This window comes from Ovis canadensis, chromosome 15 (genome assembly GCF_042477335.2).
Source record: "Ovis canadensis isolate MfBH-ARS-UI-01 breed Bighorn chromosome 15, ARS-UI_OviCan_v2, whole genome shotgun sequence".
Classification (NCBI taxonomy): domain Eukaryota; kingdom Metazoa; phylum Chordata; class Mammalia; order Artiodactyla; family Bovidae; genus Ovis; species Ovis canadensis.
This window is the reverse complement of record NC_091259.1, coordinates 83,783,430-83,802,607: the sequence shown is the minus strand read 5'-3', so window position 1 is coordinate 83,802,607 and position 19,178 is coordinate 83,783,430. Positions and strand designations below refer to the sequence as shown.

General features: G+C 37.1%; 1 protein-coding gene across 8 annotated transcripts in view; it reads left to right on the top strand.

Moving 5' to 3' along the window:
- The window catches only part of CKAP5 (cytoskeleton associated protein 5), a 94,715-nt gene that overhangs the window by 33,748 nt on the left and 41,789 nt on the right, over positions 1-19,178 (top strand). For all 8 annotated transcript variants that reach the window (XM_069555617.1, XM_069555614.1, XM_069555613.1 and 5 more), the window contains exons 3-12: positions 441-634; positions 2,456-2,662; positions 5,048-5,219; positions 5,927-6,059; positions 6,310-6,410; positions 8,239-8,352; positions 14,115-14,219; positions 17,819-17,908; positions 18,014-18,178; positions 18,670-18,798. In XM_069555617.1, the coding sequence (XP_069411718.1) occupies positions 441-634; positions 2,456-2,662; positions 5,048-5,219; positions 5,927-6,059; positions 6,310-6,410; positions 8,239-8,352; positions 14,115-14,219; positions 17,819-17,908; positions 18,014-18,178; positions 18,670-18,798 (1,410 nt within the window). The remainder of the gene's footprint in view (positions 1-440; positions 635-2,455; positions 2,663-5,047; positions 5,220-5,926; positions 6,060-6,309; positions 6,411-8,238; positions 8,353-14,114; positions 14,220-17,818; positions 17,909-18,013; positions 18,179-18,669; positions 18,799-19,178) is intronic.

Here is a 19,178-nt window from a genome sequence, read left to right as displayed (position 1 = left end):
TCGTCAGCAGTTGTACTGTATAGTGTAGTATAAAGCTGCCTAATGATTACACAATACAACCAGAAAAACAGCCTGTTTCAGAGATTGGACACTTTCAGCAGGAAACGGTCTCCTGTTTGAATCGTTACCTCTTTAATGTCCTGTTACAAAGAAATAGTGACGAATACTTGGATACAAAGTGTGATACATTTATAGTGGCCAGTTTATGAATTTCTAGAAGGCTTTGGCAGGATATCATTAATATTAAACACAAGAAAAAGTTTATTAGCTAATCTTTAAAAAGAAAGAAAATCAACTATCTGGATTTCTTAAGCTTCGTCTTTGTTTCTAATCTGGGATCCTTTGTTCAAATTACCTGGTATAAGATAGTCACCCTCCCCCCAAATAGTAGATGATAATATCAGTAAATTTTGTTTTGTTTCAAAATACTTTTCTTTTAGCTGTGGAAAGCAAGGTTAAGTGGGTATGAAGAAGCCCTGAAGATCTTCCAGAAAATAAAAGATGAAAAGAGCCCAGAATGGTCCAAATTTTTAGGATTGATCAAAAAGTTTGTGACGGATTCCAATGCAGTGGTTCAGTTGAAAGGATTAGAAGCTGCACTTGTTTATGTTGAAAATGCCCATGTAGCAGGAAAGTAAGTACTTTCTTTTCAACTATTCTGGTAAAAACCCCTGTCTGGTGCTACATGGATTAATTATGTATTTTTATGGATCATTGTGCTTAGCACTTTTAGAGGATATTCATTTCTTAACTTTCATAGCTCCTTGACCCTTGTTTTTCATTGTCTTTATCTGCTCTCAGAAGTCTAAATGGTACATGAGATCTTTAGAGAGGAGCAAATTAGAAATCAGATACTGAGTTTTTTCCTCAGGGTTTGATGAGCAAGTGATTCTCTCCTGCTGAGATTTTTGTATGAGAATCACTCTAAGAGGAAAAATTTTTAGAGGAAACTGGGGTGGTCAAGTGAAGGCATCAGAATTTCACTGAAAACATTTGAGTATTTCTAAACTCTTTTCCTTACAATGGTTCCAGGCTGGGTCATCTTAGAGCCACATCTTTCTCCCTATGGTCATTAGGCATTTTCCTCTCTTAGGAGAGGTGAGTTACAACCTCTGTATCTCCCAGTTTATTGGTTGATAGATGTATCTAGTCACTCCAGTCTCCCATACCTCATAAACATGACTTTTCTAACCGTAGTCTTTATGTCATTGAAAGGAGTCCTCCATACTGAAAAAGAATAGGGACCCTTGACCTAATTGCACAAGAAATATGTATATCCATCCCTCAGTGTCTCCAGGGGAATTGTTTCCAGGACAAAAGTCTGTACCCCTATGCCTTAGGATATAGCAAAATCTACAGATGTTCAAGTCCCTTACATGAAATGACCTAATATTTGTATGTGACATATAACCTTCATCCATCTTCCATCTCTAGGTTACTCTTAATACCTGACACAGTGTAAATACTAATAAACAATTGTAACTAAATGTAAATGATGTGTAAGTAGTTGCTGGCTGCATGGCTCTTGCTTTTTGGAACTTTCCAGAATTTTTTTCTCCAAAAATTTTTGATCTGAATTCAGTTGAATCCGCAGGTGAGGAACCCATGGATAAGAAGACACCAGTATGAAAAAAAATAATAATAATTAAAAAAAAAAAAAGAAGACACCAGTATGGATAAAGAAGACACCAATATGTACTTGACTCACCTCAAAATTTATACCTAGAAAGACAGTTATAATTTGACAGCTTTGTTAACCAGCATCACCAACTTTCCCTTGCCATCAGTGAGACAGTTGCTTTCTTAATTTCATTTTTCTTCTGATACTAGAAACTTTTTGTTTAATGCCATGTGTGATCCAGACCCACTCAGTTTCTCTAATTTCCAGCAGTACAGGTTTTATTTAATTTAGAAGAGACTCAAAGCAATAAAGATACTGTAAAGTCTTGCCAAGGAGTCAGGAGCAGCCTTTTGTTATTAAAGGTGCATATCCATTCCTTCTGTGAAGAAATTCTCTGTCCTAAAAAGTGTTTAAAATGACTTTTAAAATTTTTCCAAAAAAGCAAGAACTCTGTTACCTTATTTTTATAAAATGTATGTGTATCTATCTGTTTATCTGTACATATAGAAAAGTCTAGAAGGATCGATACCATAAAGTTGAAAGTAGTTTTCTCTGGGTAGTGAGATTTCAAGGGATTTTTGCTTTCTTATTTAAATTTCTTCTTTGTATAAATAGAAACTGTGATCTGCTGTGACATGTCTTAAAATAGTTTGCATAAGTTTTTTTTTTTTAACGTTCTTGAACATAAATGTTTAGAGTCTCATTTATGTTATTTCTAAGTGTTTTTTAGACAAGTGCTTGTTTCCCCCACTTTGCATGACCCTTTCCAGCTCTTTCCACTCAAGAGTGCTTTTATGTGCATGGGCGTTATTGTTTATAATCTGTATATTACAGAACCACGGGAGAAGTTGTGTCAGGTGTTGTAAGTAAAGTATTCAACCAACCCAAAGCCAAAGCCAAGGAGCTAGGCATTGAGATTTGTCTAATGTACATAGAGATTGAGAAAGGAGAAGCTGTACAAGAGGAGCTGCTGAAAGGCCTGGACAACAAGAACCCCAAGATCGTTGTGGCCTGTATAGAGACACTGAGGAAAGCCTTAAGGTAAGACCTTTTCTTTTTGCTTCAGTTCTGTTGGCTAGAATCTCTCTATTGAGTTTGGCTACCTGATTTAAACAGAAATAAAAACTGTTGGGGTTGACTTGGCAGGCCATACTAACCAGAAAAGTGACCTGGAAAAACCAGTGCCATTCTTTAGGCTTGATACTTTGTATTTAGTAATTTTAGCCTTTAAGTGTGTTGCATAGTTATTTTATCTAAATCTCTTTCTAAGGAAGATGAATGGGGGATATTTCTGACCTGTTTTAAGATTATGAATTAACTTTTTCCTGGAAAAGCACTCCTTAGGGTATTTAACAGCTCTTTTTCTCTTATCCTCAAGCATAAATATATGTACTTTGAAATGCTGGCTAAAGACGTAGCTGTTGGCTAAAGCAAACCTTCGTTTATGTGTTTTTTAAAATAGAAGGAAATGCTGTACACTTTTAAACAGAGGCATAACAACAGAAATAGAAAATAACTTTTATGTAATAAGTTATTTTCAACCCTAGGATTTCATGTTGTTTGGCAGTGAAATTTTTCACGAATGGGATCTCTTTTAGGAACAAGCGGCTGTAATTTTCTATGAAAATCTGAATTAAACAAACCACTAGTTTGTTCTTATCTGGCAGTCCTTCTCATCTGATATCCTATCCCCAATACTTCCACATGTGATAGTTCAGAAAGCAGCTCTAGTGAAATCCTAAATGTGTGACCTATGGGTGTGAAGATCTTCCCAATTCAGTTCTCTTTTGATTTTGTATATGACCTATTTCTTGCAGAATATGCTTCCTTTGGTGTTTATCTTACATGAAAGTATCAAAATTCTTAAATTTGTTAAGCTGTCTTCAATTTATAAGTCTGTAAACTTTGTCTTTCACTTCGTTCGTAATGTTCTTTCATAAAATTTGGCTTTTACTTAGATTCTTTTGTGATAAAATTTTCCTCATTCCTAACCTATTATAGTGTAATAGATATACTATCATTTTAGAAATTTAGTGACTTGATGCATTGTCAAGATTGAGTGAGTGAATTGGACACAACTCTTTGTGACCCCATGGTCTGTAGCCCACCAGGCTCCTCCGTCCATGGAATTTTCCAGGCAAGAATACTGGAGTGGGTTGCCATTTCCTTCTCCAAGAGATCTTCCTGACCCAGGGATTGAACCTGGGTCTCCGCATTGTAGGCAGACACTTTACCGTCTGAGCCACCAGGGAAGTCAGATTGTGTTTGTCTTGATCTGTTCTATCCTTAGTAATTGGTTTTTTAATAAATATATATATCATACTATATTCTACCTTAAAATTAAAAGTTTCTAATCTGGAATTCTGTAAACTGTGGCTATTTCATTTTTAAGCTGACTGGGAGAATAAAGGTAGAAAAAAACCAAGTTAGGTATGCTGTCTTATGTTTTCCTAATAGATGTTGTTGTTTATTCCCATCCCTCTATGGTTCTGTATTTATTCTAAAGCATCTCAGAATCTATAGTAGACCTACTAGATAGCTCTCTGGGACTTTATGGAACCTTAGGGCCGAACTGTTCAGACCTTGGTTCCAGAGCTTCCTCAAGCTGTCTATGTTAGCTTTAGGAGACCAAAAACGTTCTGAGGCCCCTAAAGTGGGCTTCTCAAACTCTTTTTTATCCCCCCTAGAGTAATCTGTGTAGTATTATGTTTTGTGTTGTTATGGTGTCTGTTTTCCATTTGGTCCTGCTCCATCTGTTGTTTTTTTAAATATCTTTCAGAAGTAGTCCAGGATAGCGAAACAAATAAACAAAAATCAGATGAAACAGTAATAATGTGAAGGAAGATTAAGAGATCCCAAATGAAGAAGTCAGAATGCAGCTCTTTTTCCCTTGGAAGACTGAAGCAAAGAGAGATTTAAGTTGCCTGAATTTATAGTGTGATAGCTTCAAGTCAGGAATAAAAGACGCACTGCCAGGATTAGTGATCTGTCAAGCAGAGTGAATCCCCGTAATTACATAGAACAGTTAATAAAAGATTATTAAAAATAAATTTCACTCACTTAACTATTTATAAATGGGACTTACTTGTATTTTAAGCTTTTATATGTACATATATATCTATTTAAGATGTTACATGAGTGTTGGTCTATTTCAGATTTAAGTGATTCCTAGACTGATTACCTAGAAAGTTTTTAAATGGTAGTATTATTTTGGATTCTGGACATTAAATAATATTCTTGGAAGAACGGCATCTAAATACAGATGTTGTTACAAGTTCCTTTTTTCTTCTTCCCTGAAAAAAACTTGACCTATATATGTCTTTATTGTATATAGATGTAAAACTGAGTTTGAGTGAATTCAGGTTAATATTTTACCCAAGCGTAGTGCGTGGTGACAGGTTTTTTCCCCCCAATTTTTAATTCCAGTGAATTTGGTTCCAAAATCGTCTTACTGAAGCCAATTATCAAAGTGTTGCCAAAACTCTTTGAATCTCGAGAGAAGGCTGTTCGAGATGAAGCCAAATTAATTGCTGTAGAGATTTATAGATGGATCCGGGATGCTCTGAGACCCCCGTTACAAAACATAAACCCTGTGCAGGTGAGGCGCTGCGCTTTCTGGTTGCCTTTATATACGGTAAGGCGCTGCGCTTTCTGGTTGCCTTTATATACGGTAAGGCGCTGCGCTTTCTGGTTGCCTTTATACACGGTAAGGCGCTGCGCTTTCTGGTTGCCTTTATACACGGTTGATACGGAGATGGCTCCTTCCCGTCGATGTTGATATTCTAGCCTTAGAAATAATTATTTTTCATTCTTTGCTTTGAAATCTGTTTTTTCCAAACATACCTGTTTCTGCTGTTATTTTTGTCCACTCAGGTTAAATACTGTGTATTCTGTGATACCAGTATGTTAGTGTCAAAACTATAACAGTTTAAAAGATCCTTTTATAATACTGTAGGACTTAATATCCATTTGGACAGAATGGATTCTACTTATTTTTTATATTTCAGTTGGTTTTAGAGATACTATTTGATGCAAATATATGTGAATTCATGAAATAATAAGAGTGTCTTAAAAACTGGATTTTATTCTTTTCTAACTGTTTAGTCATACACCTTCAGTGTAGTCGATATACATTGGTTTGACTTTTACTACAAAATGTACACAATTTAAGTTTATCTTTTTCTTATTTGCCTTATTAGAGCCGCATAAATAAGAAATTGGGTTCCGGTCCATTAGTAAATATAAATATTTTCTCTCATAGCAGAGATCTAGATATGTTTTTTAAATATTTTATGATATTTGCAGTTGAAAGAACTAGAAGAAGAGTGGGTCAAACTGCCAACAGGTGCTCCTAAACCAGCTAGGTTTCTGCGTTCCCAGCAAGAACTAGAAGCTAAATTGGAACAGCAACAGTCTGCTGGTGGAGATGCTGAGGGAGGTAAGCCACTTATCAGCACTGGTTTCTGTAAAAAAGTTAGCAAGACTGGCCCTGTAGCAGGAACCTGTGTTCACGAGGTAAATTTTACAGGACCGCCATTTGATAAAATACAAGTTGTTTGTAGGATTAATAATTCTGGTCCCTCCTGTGGCAAGATTGCATCAGGAGTGTGAAAGGACAACTGACGACTGTTTGGTAAGTAAAACCATTTCATCCATTTTTAAGGTTTGTTTTGTTTTCCTCCTGGAAGGTGGTGATGATGGTGATGAGGTCCCACAGATAGATGCTTATGAGCTTTTGGAAGCAGTAGAAATTCTTTCCAAGCTTCCCAAAGACTTTTATGACAAAATTGTAAGTAATGGTAAACTTCTTTCATTTATTTCACGTTTAATACTGGCTTGAATATTGTTGGAGAATGCTCTGCTGAGCCTTCTTCCTGGTGCACCCTCTTCCACCATATCTTCCCTATTAGAATGAGTCAGTGGTTTCTTCTTTGTTCCCATACTAGTTTGAATAAGGGCCTACATTAGTCCGTTTTTTCACATCTTGCCAGAAACCCAAACATTATTCTTGACTTTTAACTTCCTCATTTTCTGTCTGGTCTTACCTTTAAATATATCTCAAATTCATTCTCTTTTCTCCATCCCCAGGGTTTCTTTCTCTACCCAAGAGTTACTGCTTTTTTTTCCCCCCCCTTCCCCAGGGTTTCTTGACCTTGACACTGTTGACATTTTTTGGCCAGATATTTGTTTGGGGGATTGTCTGCACATGTAGGATGTTTAGCAGCATCTCTGACCTTTATCAGTCAGATATTAATAACACCATTCCTCCAAGTCATGACAATCAAAAATGTCTCCAGACTTTGCCAAGCATACCCCAAGAGTCAAATTATCCCCCGCTGAGAAAGTCTTGTCCCAGCCATTAGCATCAGCTCTTGCCGGATATGCTGCAGCATCTTCCACAAGACTCCCTGTCTGCTTTTGCCTCCTTCCCATCATATTTCACAGTATAAGTAGAGGTGTCATTTTCATTCTGATAATGGAAATCTTTCTACATTATTGCCTCATTAAAATCTTTCAATGGCTTCCATGGGTTTTAAGATGATGTTTGAAATCATACTGTAGTCATTGAGGCAATCTATGGTACTTTTGAGGCCTCCATGTACCTTCCAGCCACATCTCTAATTGCTGTCACTTCCCATGCTCCAGTCATACTGAATTTCTCCTGATATCCAATGCACCAGACTTTTTTTCCACCCTAAACTCTGGGCCTTGACATACGCTGTTCTTTCTGCCTATAACACTCTTCCCCGCCCCCTCCCCATTTACCCCATAATATCTCTTCATCATCCAGATCCCACCTTGAGCATCACTTTTGGGAGGAGGTCTTACCTGACAACCTAAACTGAGTTAAATCCTTTGCTGTCCCAGAGCTGCCTGTACTTCCCCTTTCCCAGTGGTCGTGACCTGATAGTTATTCACTGAAGACCTACCTCTACTACCAGCTCCTTGCGCATTCTGTTATCTTCCGATTAACAAATACATATTTGATGAACTGAAGTGAATTATAATTCCCTCCAAGGTGACGCGTTTGTCATCTTTGTATCCCTAGTTCTTTCCAACAGTGAATATTCTAATTCAAATTCTAGTGAAGCATTTTCTACTTTATGACCACAAAGCAAACAAAAAAAATAACACTGTACCTACAATTTGGAAAACTAATATCCAGAATTAGAGCAGTATTGGTTGTTGGTTATAAGTTTGTTCCTGTCTGGTGTTTCTAATGTTATCAGTATAGAAATTCCTCTCCCATGTAGATGTGCTACTGTGAGATATGCTAGAAATGCTTTCTATTAGTGTTTTCTGTTTAACACTTGCTCAAAATTTACCTAGAAAACGAGAAGAACAATCTGGTGTTTCATCCTGCTTATTTATTGTAGAACATTAGGATTATGAGATGTTACAAAAATACTTTTTACATACGAACAAAATTTTATACACATGAATTTAACTTTAATTCTGCTTGGCTACATTGTTTGTAATGTTGATTTCTAACTAGCTTTAGAAAATTTCTAAAAAACAAAAAATAGATATCTTTGAATTAGTAGCTTGAAAGAAATAGACTTTTGTTTTGCTTTCTTATTTTCTATTCTCCAAGTGACTCATACTGTGTCTTATAGGAGGCAAAAAAATGGCAAGAAAGAAAAGAAGCCCTGGAAGCTGTAGAAGTGCTAGTGAAAAACCCCAAACTGGAAGCAGGCGATTATGCAGATTTAGTAAAAGCTTTGAAGAAGGTAAATATGAAGAGTTTAAGGATTGGTATCCCAACAGCAGACCAGGCCATTATTTTTCTTCATAAGTCACCTTTTTTATCACAGTCAGCACCGCCATTTAGGGAACACTGTTGATTGTTTTTTAATTATATGCATACATATTTTTTTAAGGGTTATTTAAAATGATCGGTCTTAGTTTAGAGGGATTACTTTTAATCTTTGTTAATTATCACTTTGACTGTATATGTGCTATTTGATAGCATACACAAACATTAAGAAATAGAGAATCTTGCTGATCTAGAACGAAATATTCTAGTTTTATAATTCTACAGAATGAGCTTTTTAAATTGGGTCTATTTAATGGAAAAAATATTAGATGTGAAGAGTATTTTTCATTAGGTAGGTAGTAAGTGATACCACACTATTAGCATGTCACGTGCAGCGCAGGACCGGGGGATATGTGGTCAGTTATAAAGCAGGTAAGTACTAAATAAGAAAGAAATATTTTAGTAAATACTCTTTGGTATTACTTAGTTCCAAGCAAGTCGAATGCTGGGGTGGATATTTTTGTCTGTAGTGGTTTTTCATAATATCTGTAAGTCAGGTCAGACACTTGTGGATGTTGTTTTAATAGAGCTTAAGAGACTGACGGCATCTTCTTTTTTTTATTTGAAGGCATCGTCTTGAATATAGCAAGGATAAAATGTTTTATTTGCTTCTTCAGCTTGAAATTATAGAGGATTAGCATCGTGGGGGGTGAGGGAGGTTACTCTTTAATTAAATGAATATGTAAGTAGAGTAATTCTCATTATTCATGGTAATAATGTTCTATAATGTCACTGCAAACACTGAATTAGCAAAATGAACCATTGTTCCAAGAGAAGATACAGGGTTAAGGTCCTGCAGCCCTGTGGTCACATTTTCATTAACTGATCAATGCATAACCTTGTTTTATTCTGTTTGAAGATGTCTTATTCACTATATGTGATTGATTCCTTAACATTGAACTCACAGCCAACAGCAATATAACTCACGCCTGAACAAAGTCTACCTAACACATTTATTTTCTCTGAAAGAGACATCACTGCCTTTTTGCATGTAAGAATACCAGAGAGCACCTCAGCACTATACTTGTGGGTCACTTTAAACAGTGGAAGCACCAACCAAAAGCACAAAAATGCAGAAAAAACCCCTGGCAGTAAACTAGACTATGAAAAGACACTTGTTTACAGTGTGAGAGCTGAAAGACAAAGGCAGAGCATCGCATTGTCCATCTCAGCTGGGAATGTGCATGTCAGGCAGTTCAGATTTTCCTCAGCTCTGTGCTTATCTGTGAGTAACCAGAAAAGTGCCTCGATCATTGATTTGGGGCTTATCAGTTAATTTTAATGGGTAGATGAATTTCCAAATGTGAAATTCGTGAATAATGAGGCTGGACTGTATTTTCTCATAGTCTTCCTTTGCTTTCCTCCAAGTAGGACTTAGAGACAGGGATATAATTTGTCAAAATCATTGTTCCTCTGTCATCTATCTTGAAGAGCCACAGACCCAGGCAAGACTACAGTCATCTCTCAATATCCCCAGGTTGGGGGAAAGAGGGGGCAGAGTGTTGGTTCTAGGAGCTCCCACCTACGCTAAAAGCTGCTCAAGTTCCTTGTATAAAAAGGCATAGTGCAATGAGTACTGTTGGCCTCCGGAATCTGCAGTTACAAAGGACTGACTGTCATTAAGAGGGAGTGGGCCTGGGGAAAAGATTCACCAACCTGGAGCCTAGGAGGAAAGAGGCGGGTAGAAGGCAGCAAGAGGGACTCTAGTGACCTTGACAAGAGCTCCAGATTCTCTGTGAGTTCTAGCATATAATCTTTAAAATCAGAAATCTTACGGAAACAGATACATTGCACTGAATTCTCAATGCCTCAAATAAAAGCTTTTATTTTTCCTTATGTAATGATCAGGAATGTTAATTGGAATCAGGAATGTTAATAATTGATGTTCTCTACATGCATTTTCTTAGGATATTAGCTTTTTAGATGAAAAGTATTCTGTGATTTCCATTGGTTTTGTGACTGTGAATATAAACTCTCACTGTATTCTATACAGAGACGGTCATGGATTTTTATATCTGGGTAGACATAAACGGTGGATCTGTGTGAGATCTTATGGTAGCAGGAGGCACTTCTTTCCCTCTTCACATGGTGGAGTTGGGGCAGTCAATCAGAGGCTACAGACCAGTAAAAAGAAACTTAAAACCATGAAAAATTAATGTCAATATAAATTAACATGAAACATGACATTTTTGTTTTTGTATTTTGTATTTTAGTTACTTGTAGACAAAAATAAACTTCATATCCATATTGTTTTTGTTTTATTATATAGTTGATTTATAGTGTTGTGTTAATTTCTACTGTACAGCAAAGTGATTCAGTTATACATATGTATATATATTCTTTTTAATATTTTTTCTATTGTAGTTTATCCCAAGAAATTGAATATAGTTCCCTGTTCAGTACAGTAGCACCTTGTTGTTTATTGACCTTCTGTATGCTGGTTTGCATCTGCTAATCCCACTCTTAATCCTTGCCTCCCCAAGCCCCTGCCCATGTCCAGCCCCAGGTCCATATTGTATTGACTTAATTGGTCTTTGTGGACCCATCCCTCTTCCCTCCATCGTCTCTTCTCTCTGTTGTCTTCATCAAGTAATCTTACTAGTTGCCCAGTTTTTTCCTTAAATACAGGTAGTAAAAAGCTACTCGTTTTGAAATTCCTCACAATATTCCTGAAATAATTTCTTTTTAAATTTTTTTAAATTGTGTTATCTGTTTTTGGCTGAACTGGCTCCCCATTGCTGCCCATGGGACCCCTCTAGTCAGGGTGGCAGGGGCCACGCTGTGTTCCAGCGTGCAGACTTCTGGTGGCCGTGGCCCTGCTTGTATGGTCTGCCAACAGTGTTTTTCTTTTGATTACTGTTTAGTGGCTCACATTACTAGTTAAAGATAAATAGTAATTGATTATTATTTAAAATCAATTAAGTAGAAGTGACAGCAATTTTAATTATAGAGTGCTTCTGCTACTGCTGCTGCTGCTAAATTGCTTTAGTCGTGTCCGACTCTGTGTGACCCCAGAGTCGGCAGCCCACCAGGCTCCCCCATCCCTGGGATTCTCCAGGCAAGAACACTGGAGTGGGTTGCCATATCCTTCTCCAATGCGTGAAAGTGAAAAGTGAAAGTGAAGTCACTCAGTCGTGCCCGACTCTTAGCAACCCCATGGACTGTAGCCCACCAGGCTCCTCCGTCCATGGGATTCTCCAGGCAAGAGTGCTGGAGTGGGTTGCCATTGCCTTCTCCGAATTATAGAGTAGTTCCCATTATTTAGATTAAGTTAACATTGTGAGCTATAACTTCTTTCCCTGATCTCAAACAGAATTACTGACTTTTTCTTCAACCCTGAAATGGAGTCCCTCCATCTACACTATTTTTCTTAAAAATAAACACTTTTCCATTTTCCCCATTTGCGTTTCCCAGTTAAGAACCACTTGTTTAGTCAAACTGGGATGTGTGAGAATGAGTGTTAATGGGCAAATATTGTACTGGATGCCTGGTTCATCACTTACCAATAAATGCACTCAGTCTTTTGCTATATCCTGAACTATAATAGGTTCACAAGATCCTCTTCAAAACCTTGCATTGGGGTCATCAGTGTCTGAGATTCAGTTTCCACTGGTTACTACTCTTATGATAATGTTAGATAGTCTCTTAAGAATTCGATTGAATGATGTCCTTTAACTAGGCCAGTATAACAGAAGCACCTTTGAACTGTATTAAAATACTAATGTCCACATCCCATCCCAAATTCATTGAAGTAGGATCTCTTGCAATGGGGTCTAGCATGTTTTTGATGACCTTTCCTAGAATATATGTTAAGATGCTAAATACAAAATCTAGCATGTAAATAATACCTGAGAGATGTTTTAGTAAAGAAAACTAATCCAGACACAAATGCCAATATGTTCAATACAAAAATGGATAGAATTTTAATACCTAGACTTATAGTAATTATAGATTTAACAAAACATTTATTAGGACCCTGGTCTAAGCGACTTAGCAGCAGCAGCAGCAGCTCATCTTCTCATAAGGAAAATAAATTTGCCGTGAGTTTAGAAGGAGAATGTGTTTTAGTAAAGATAGCAAAAGCTTTGGGGGTCAAAGCAGACCGAGTTTGAATCACAGCACTACCATTTGCTAACTCTGTGATCTTGAATGTATTAATCTCTATTTAATTTTTGAAATCCACAAAATTGAGATAATAATAGTACTTGTTTTATAGAGTAAAAATTGAATAAAGATTATAAAGCACCTATGAAATTATAGCATCTAATTTGTTTTTAATAAATGTTGGTCTTTTAACCCTCACTCCTCGGTAGGGAATGTATATATATATAGGACTGTCTTGCTATGCATAATGCTGTGCATTAGGGGCTCTTTAATTCAGGGAATCTGGAATGAAATGTTCTGCTCATGAAATACCAGATCTTAGGGATAAAATCCAAAATAGAATGAAAGTATTTTTTCTACCTGGGGAAAGCATGAAAAACCAAAGTTTGGGGAACACTTAAAAGTAAAGCATCTTTTTGGCATCAGCTGGCTTGAACAGTAAACCACAGTAAAATCCTAGCAAAAAGGAACTGAGGCATACTAGTCACTGTCTTGCTAAGTTGATGCAAATGCAGCTACTACCCATGAGTTTTGCTAAGTTCTGGGTTTTGTAGGGCATGCTATGGGACGGTGGTAGTATTAACACTGCTGGAGGACACTCTGATGAGAGACTCTGAGTACAAGTCAGATGGTCATTAGGCAACTAAAACGGCAGCTGCAAGGCGTAAGCTCCCTCAGGAATGGTTGCAGAGGTATTTGCAATTTAGAATCCTCATCAACTTCCTTTTTTTTTTAACATTGTTTTCCATTATGGTTTATCACAGGACACTGAATATACAGGTCCTGCTATACAGTAGGACCTTGTTGTTATCCATCCTATATATAATAGTTTACATCTCATCAGCTTCTTGAAAGTACCAACAGCACTTTCTACTGGTGCTTCTTGGGTATAAATGTTAGAGCTGCTACTCTGGTGTCTTTCAGAGGTACTGTCTTTTCACTTTCCCTGCCCCAAAACACAGAGAAGGTGATGGCACCCCACTCTAGTACTCTTGCCTGGAAAATCCCATGGACGGAGGAGCTTGGTAGGCTGCAGTCCATGGGGTTGCTAAGAGTCGGACACGACTGAGTGACTTCACTTTCACTTTTCACTTTCATGCATTGGAGAAGGAAATGGCAACCCACTCCAGTATTCTTGCCTGGAGAATCCCAGGGAAGGGGGAGCCTGATGGGCTGCCGTCTGTGGGGTCGCACAGAGTCAGACACGACTGAAGCAACTTAGCAGCAGCAGCAGCAGCCCCAAAGCAAAGTCAAGAGGCCTCCGGCTTTTCTGCCAGTATGAGAGTCGCCTGCACAGTTGTGCAGTGCTGACAGCCCAGACTACCACCAGTGGAGAGTTTGAGACTTGATGTGGTTGTATGTATATTTTGTTGATAGAGCTTTAGGGTAGGAGACTAGACATAAGAAGAGAAGCTCCCAAATTTTATATTGTCAAAGGAGAATCTTTCCTCTTGTATGGAACAAAGTTGGCTGCCCATTACATAATCGCTTTCAGAGTTCTTTTAAGAGTAAATTTTTACTCTTCTTTGGGACTGTGACTCCTTTGTTCTCCTTTTTTTCCACCCTTTGTAGGTTGTTGGAAAGGACACCAATGTCATGTTGGTAGCTTTGGCAGCAAAATGTCTTACTGGCCTGGCTGTTGGGCTAAGAAAGAAATTTGGACAATACGCAGGACACGTAAGTAACACTCCTTTTTCAATATAGGTTAAGTTTTATCAAGAAACGGATGGCTAATTTACTTTATGCTTTAAAACAGCTTTTGGCATAAGTTATTAGTACTAAGTGTAGCTCGTTAAAACATTTATTTTACAATAAAGATGTCAATTGTAACTAAATTTACTAGCTTTATGTAGAAAATCCGGCACTTGACCTAAAGTACTTAATTGAGTTGATTTGCTTATTCATTTACTTACTAATATCCTGTTTTGCTCGTAAAATACGATGTACAGTATAACAGGATGAAATATAACTTGTGATAACCAGAGCAGAGTAAACTGAGACTAGGAAAGGCAGTATAAAACCAGAAATGAGATTAACGTATAAAATGTGTTTAATAGGGTTTTTCTATTTAAAAAAATAATAGTTTACTTATATACTTGAGATGGGGTTCCCTGATGGCTCAGCTGGTAAGGAATCTGCCTGCAATGAGGGAGACCTGGGTTCGATCCCTGGGTTGGGAAGATCCCTTGAAGAAGAGAAAGGCTACCCACTCCAGTATTCTGGCCAGGAGAATTCCATGGACTGTGTCAAGTCCATGGGGTTGCAAAGAGTCGAACACGACTAAGCGACTTTCACTTTCACATACTTGAGATATTTTATGTAGGTTGCACTGTTGGTGATATATCAGTTTATTATGAGAAACTCTTGACTAGAGATATTTGTTGAATATAAATTTGGAAGCACTCAAGTTTGGGAACAGTTTGAACAAATGCAATGTTTTCTTTAGTTCTGGCTTCTGTTAATTGATCTCTAAATCTTATCTGTATTACTTAGATTAACTAAGCCTCCTGTAAATTGACTGTACTGAACTTTAGGGTTTAACTTGCTAGCCACTTGATCCTTTGATTCCCTAGATCGACTTGAGATCTCCTAACAGTCTGTAGTCATGTGTCAGTTTATATTGTGAAGCAAACATCTAACCTCACTTAGTTATGGTATTTGGAGCTTGCTTACTCATAGCATTAAAAATAATTTCGGAGAACTTCAGTGAAAAAAAACAAGACACTACCAAATAAAAATAAATCATGACTAGCTTGTTACCAGGGAAATAAAAATAAGGGTCTGTACAACCCTTAGACATGTAAATCACAGATTGGAGGAAAATTATATTCAGTCTTTTATAGCATTCATTACTTATTACATAGTATCTGTGTGTGTGTGTGTGTGTGTGTGTGTACGCGTGCGTGCGCGCACTATCAAATGTATTGATTAGCTTTTGGTCAGTTTTGTGTTACTTAGAATACTTTATACTTTTGTATTAGAAATAACTTTTCAGCTGGAAAACAATTCTTAAAATACATTTTAATTTACTGACTTTATAGTTGATTATAGATGATTACCTAGCCCTCTAGTTTGAATTCTGATTCTGGCTTTCTGATTTTTGTGTGCAGCATAAAGACTGTCTCTCGTGCTTTATAGTTTGGGATGTTTGTCCCCCCTTAAAATTATATGCTATGTTTGATATCAAGCGTGTTAGTGTGGTTCAGCTTTGTTTTCATTATTTATAAACAATATTTTAGCAATATATGTAAAAGTGAACTTTAGCTTTACAGCTATTAAAATATCTTGATTTTTTTGATTGGTGAAAGGCAAAATGGATAAAAAGTGAAGTTATGACTGTAGCCTGCCAGGCTCCTCTGTCCATGGGATTTTCCAGGCAACAGTACTGGAGTGGGTTGCCATTGTCTTCTGCAGTGGATCTTCCCGACCTAGGGATCGAACCCGAGTCTCCCGCACTGCAGGCAGACTCTTTACCATTTGTAAAAGCAAAACTAAAAAACAACAAAAAATCTCTACCACACTAAAACAAAACCACCAGCTTATTTTATGTCATGTAAAGCAAGGACTGACATTAAGATACATGCCAGTGCACATAGGTGGCGTGTCTTCTATGGGTGGTTTCAGCAGCAGCGGGAAATGTGGCATGATTGAGTTCCAACTTTTAAAACACAACAGCAAAAAAACTCCCTGCCTCCCTGCAAGAGGCAGGGTGAGGGGACAGTTCTGGGTTGCCACTGGCGAAGCATTCCATTTGCTACTTTGCATCACACTTCTCATTCTTTTATTCCCAGTTAATTATTATCTGTACATAATATCAGTCTGCTAGACCATATATTTGCAGCTTTCAGGACAGATGCCTTGAACAGTTCTAAGGGAGGTTAAACGAATATTGTAGCCCAACACCCTACTCCCTGACAAACATGCACACAATGGAAGTGAAGTCTCCGGTGATGGATGGCACAGGCAGGGGGTGGGGTTCAGTCTCAGCTATAAAAGCACCCTTCCCCAAACAAATCTAAATGACAGCTTCGTGTGATCATGGGATTTTGTCCATAAAACAAAGGAAAAAAACTATCAAATGCCATAATCAATTGTATGGTAACAAATTAAAGCTAGATTTTTGGTGGTGAGCATGCTGTAGTGTATGTATAAGTCAAATTATCATGTGGTACACACGGAACTTAAATAATGGTATGAAACAGTAAAAACAAATAAACAGTTTTATATTTTCCATGGAAACTGTATTTCTTCTGATCTGTATCACTCCTGTGAAATTTTTTTTAAAAAATTGGGTGGCAGGAGGTGCCATTGAGTTTTGCTATATACTGTTTTAGATCTTAAAAAATAACCTTAATTTGCCTGCTAGCATAGTGCCTGGCTACATATATTCAATACATGTTCTTGGGAGTCACTAAATGTTTAATGAATTAGTGATAATTTATAAGACAAAATAAGCATTATAAAAATTCTCAGTGTATTGATCTAAACTTAGTACTTGAGTAGGAAAATATAATTCTGATAAAACTAGCTATAATTTCTGGTACTATTTCTTTTTTCTTTAGTAAAACGGCAGGAGACTTCTCAGTCCAAATGAGGTCTACCAGAGTCTTGAGTGGGGAGGAAGAATTATACACTATACCCGTTCCCCTACCCTAAATCCACTTAGTTGAGAATCATTTTGTCCAGTAAGAGTTATTACTGATAAAAAATGATTGCAAGGTTGCGTGTCAGGTAGAAATGCAAAAAAAAAAAGGTTGAGAAGCATTGCTGTGATGGTACAGGCATAAGATTGTTCCAGCATGAGATTCTTATGCCCTTCAAGAAAGGAAGTGATTTTTTAATCCAACTTAGATGTTTACTTTTTTTTGGTTTATTTTGGTAGATCCAGACATTGTTTTATTATGTTTTATTAAGATATAACTTATGTACTATAAAACCATCTCAAAGTGTATAATTCAGTGGTTTTAGTATATTCATTAGGGTGTATTACCATAACCACTAATTCCAGAACATTTTTCAGCACCCCAAAAAAGAAACTATCCGTGAGCAGTCACTCCCCATTATCCCCTCCCTCTAGACCTTGGCAGCCACTAGTATACTTTTTGCCTCTGTGGATCTGATGTTTTGCATAGGTGGAATAATACACGTGTGGTGTGCTCCTTTATGACTGACATCTTCTCTAGCATCATGTTTTCAAAGTTCATTCATGATGTAGCGTGTATTAATCAGTATGTCATTTTTTTCCCCGAATATATTTCAACTGTTCACTTGTAAAGGTTGTACCAACCATTTTGGAGAAATTCAAAGAGAAGAAGCCTCAAGTGGTGCAAGCCCTGCAGGAGGCAATTGATGCAATCTTCCTTACTGTAAGTTGCATTTGTGGTTTTGTCTGAAGTAAAGTTTATCAGTGTGATATTTTGATTGTTCTTTACAATTGAAAAAAGCTTATTGACCACATTTTCTTTCTAAAGACCACACTACAGAACATCAGTGAGGATGTTTTAGCAGTAATGGATAATAAAAATCCAACCATCAAGCAACAGACATCTCTATTTATTGCAAGAAGCTTCCGCCACTGCACTGCTTCTACCCTGCCAAAGAGCTTACTAAAGCCCTTTTGTGCTGCTCTACTTAAGGTATAGACTCTCTTTGAAATTGGGGGATTGTTTTATACCTAGGCAAGATTTTTTTCTCTCCTAATTGTATGCACTGACTGCGTGACTGTAGATTATTGTCTTTTGAGGAGTAGACCCTTTGTAGCTTCGGAAATTGAATCCAAAGTCTCGTACCATTTGTGTTCCCATTCTTAAAGAAAAGCATAAATTTATACTTCCACTAACTACTAAAAATTATATTTATTTGGCCCATAAACTGATACTAGCTATTAAGCTGAATCTGGTCAAGCACGGGCATCGGGTTTAGAGTAGCTGAAGATCGTCTGCTTGTGAGGCATTTTGGATAGAAGGTGAGAGGAAGAGTAACTGTTAATTGGCAGAAAGAAAGCTAAGCTTAGTTTCTATGAATTGTAAAAAGCAAATTCTTTTCTGACAACCCTCAGTGTGAAGTAGAATCAGTAATACCTGAAGTACCTTGTATTAAGATCATTCTGCTTACTTCCTGGCTATAGCACATCAATGATTCTGCTCCTGAAGTCAGAGATGCTGCGTTTGAAGCTTTAGGTACTGCTTTGAAGGTGGTTGGTGAGAAAGCAGTAAACCCATTCTTAGCTGATGTAGACAAACTCAAGCTTGATAAGGTAGGTTAGTAATGGATTGTAATGAAATCGGATAACAGTCCTATCTCTGTGCATTCTAGGTTTGTCTACTGGTGTCCTTTTGATCAGAGTTTCTTGATTAGTAGAAATATTTTCAAATTATAAAAAATAAAATTGAGTGGACCAATCTTTAGAAGAAGTAAAAATAATGTCTTAAGTTAATTTCATTTCTAATATCTGGAAAATTGCCTTTCTGATTATGAATGTGTGCCACCAGAAGTGTGATTATTGTTTGTGCTGAATTTTGTATTGGAGAGTAGTTGACTTACAGTGTTGTGAGTTTCTGCTGTACAGCACAGTGTATCAGTTATTCTTATATCCACTCTTCATTAGATTCTTTCCCATATAGGTCATTACAGAGT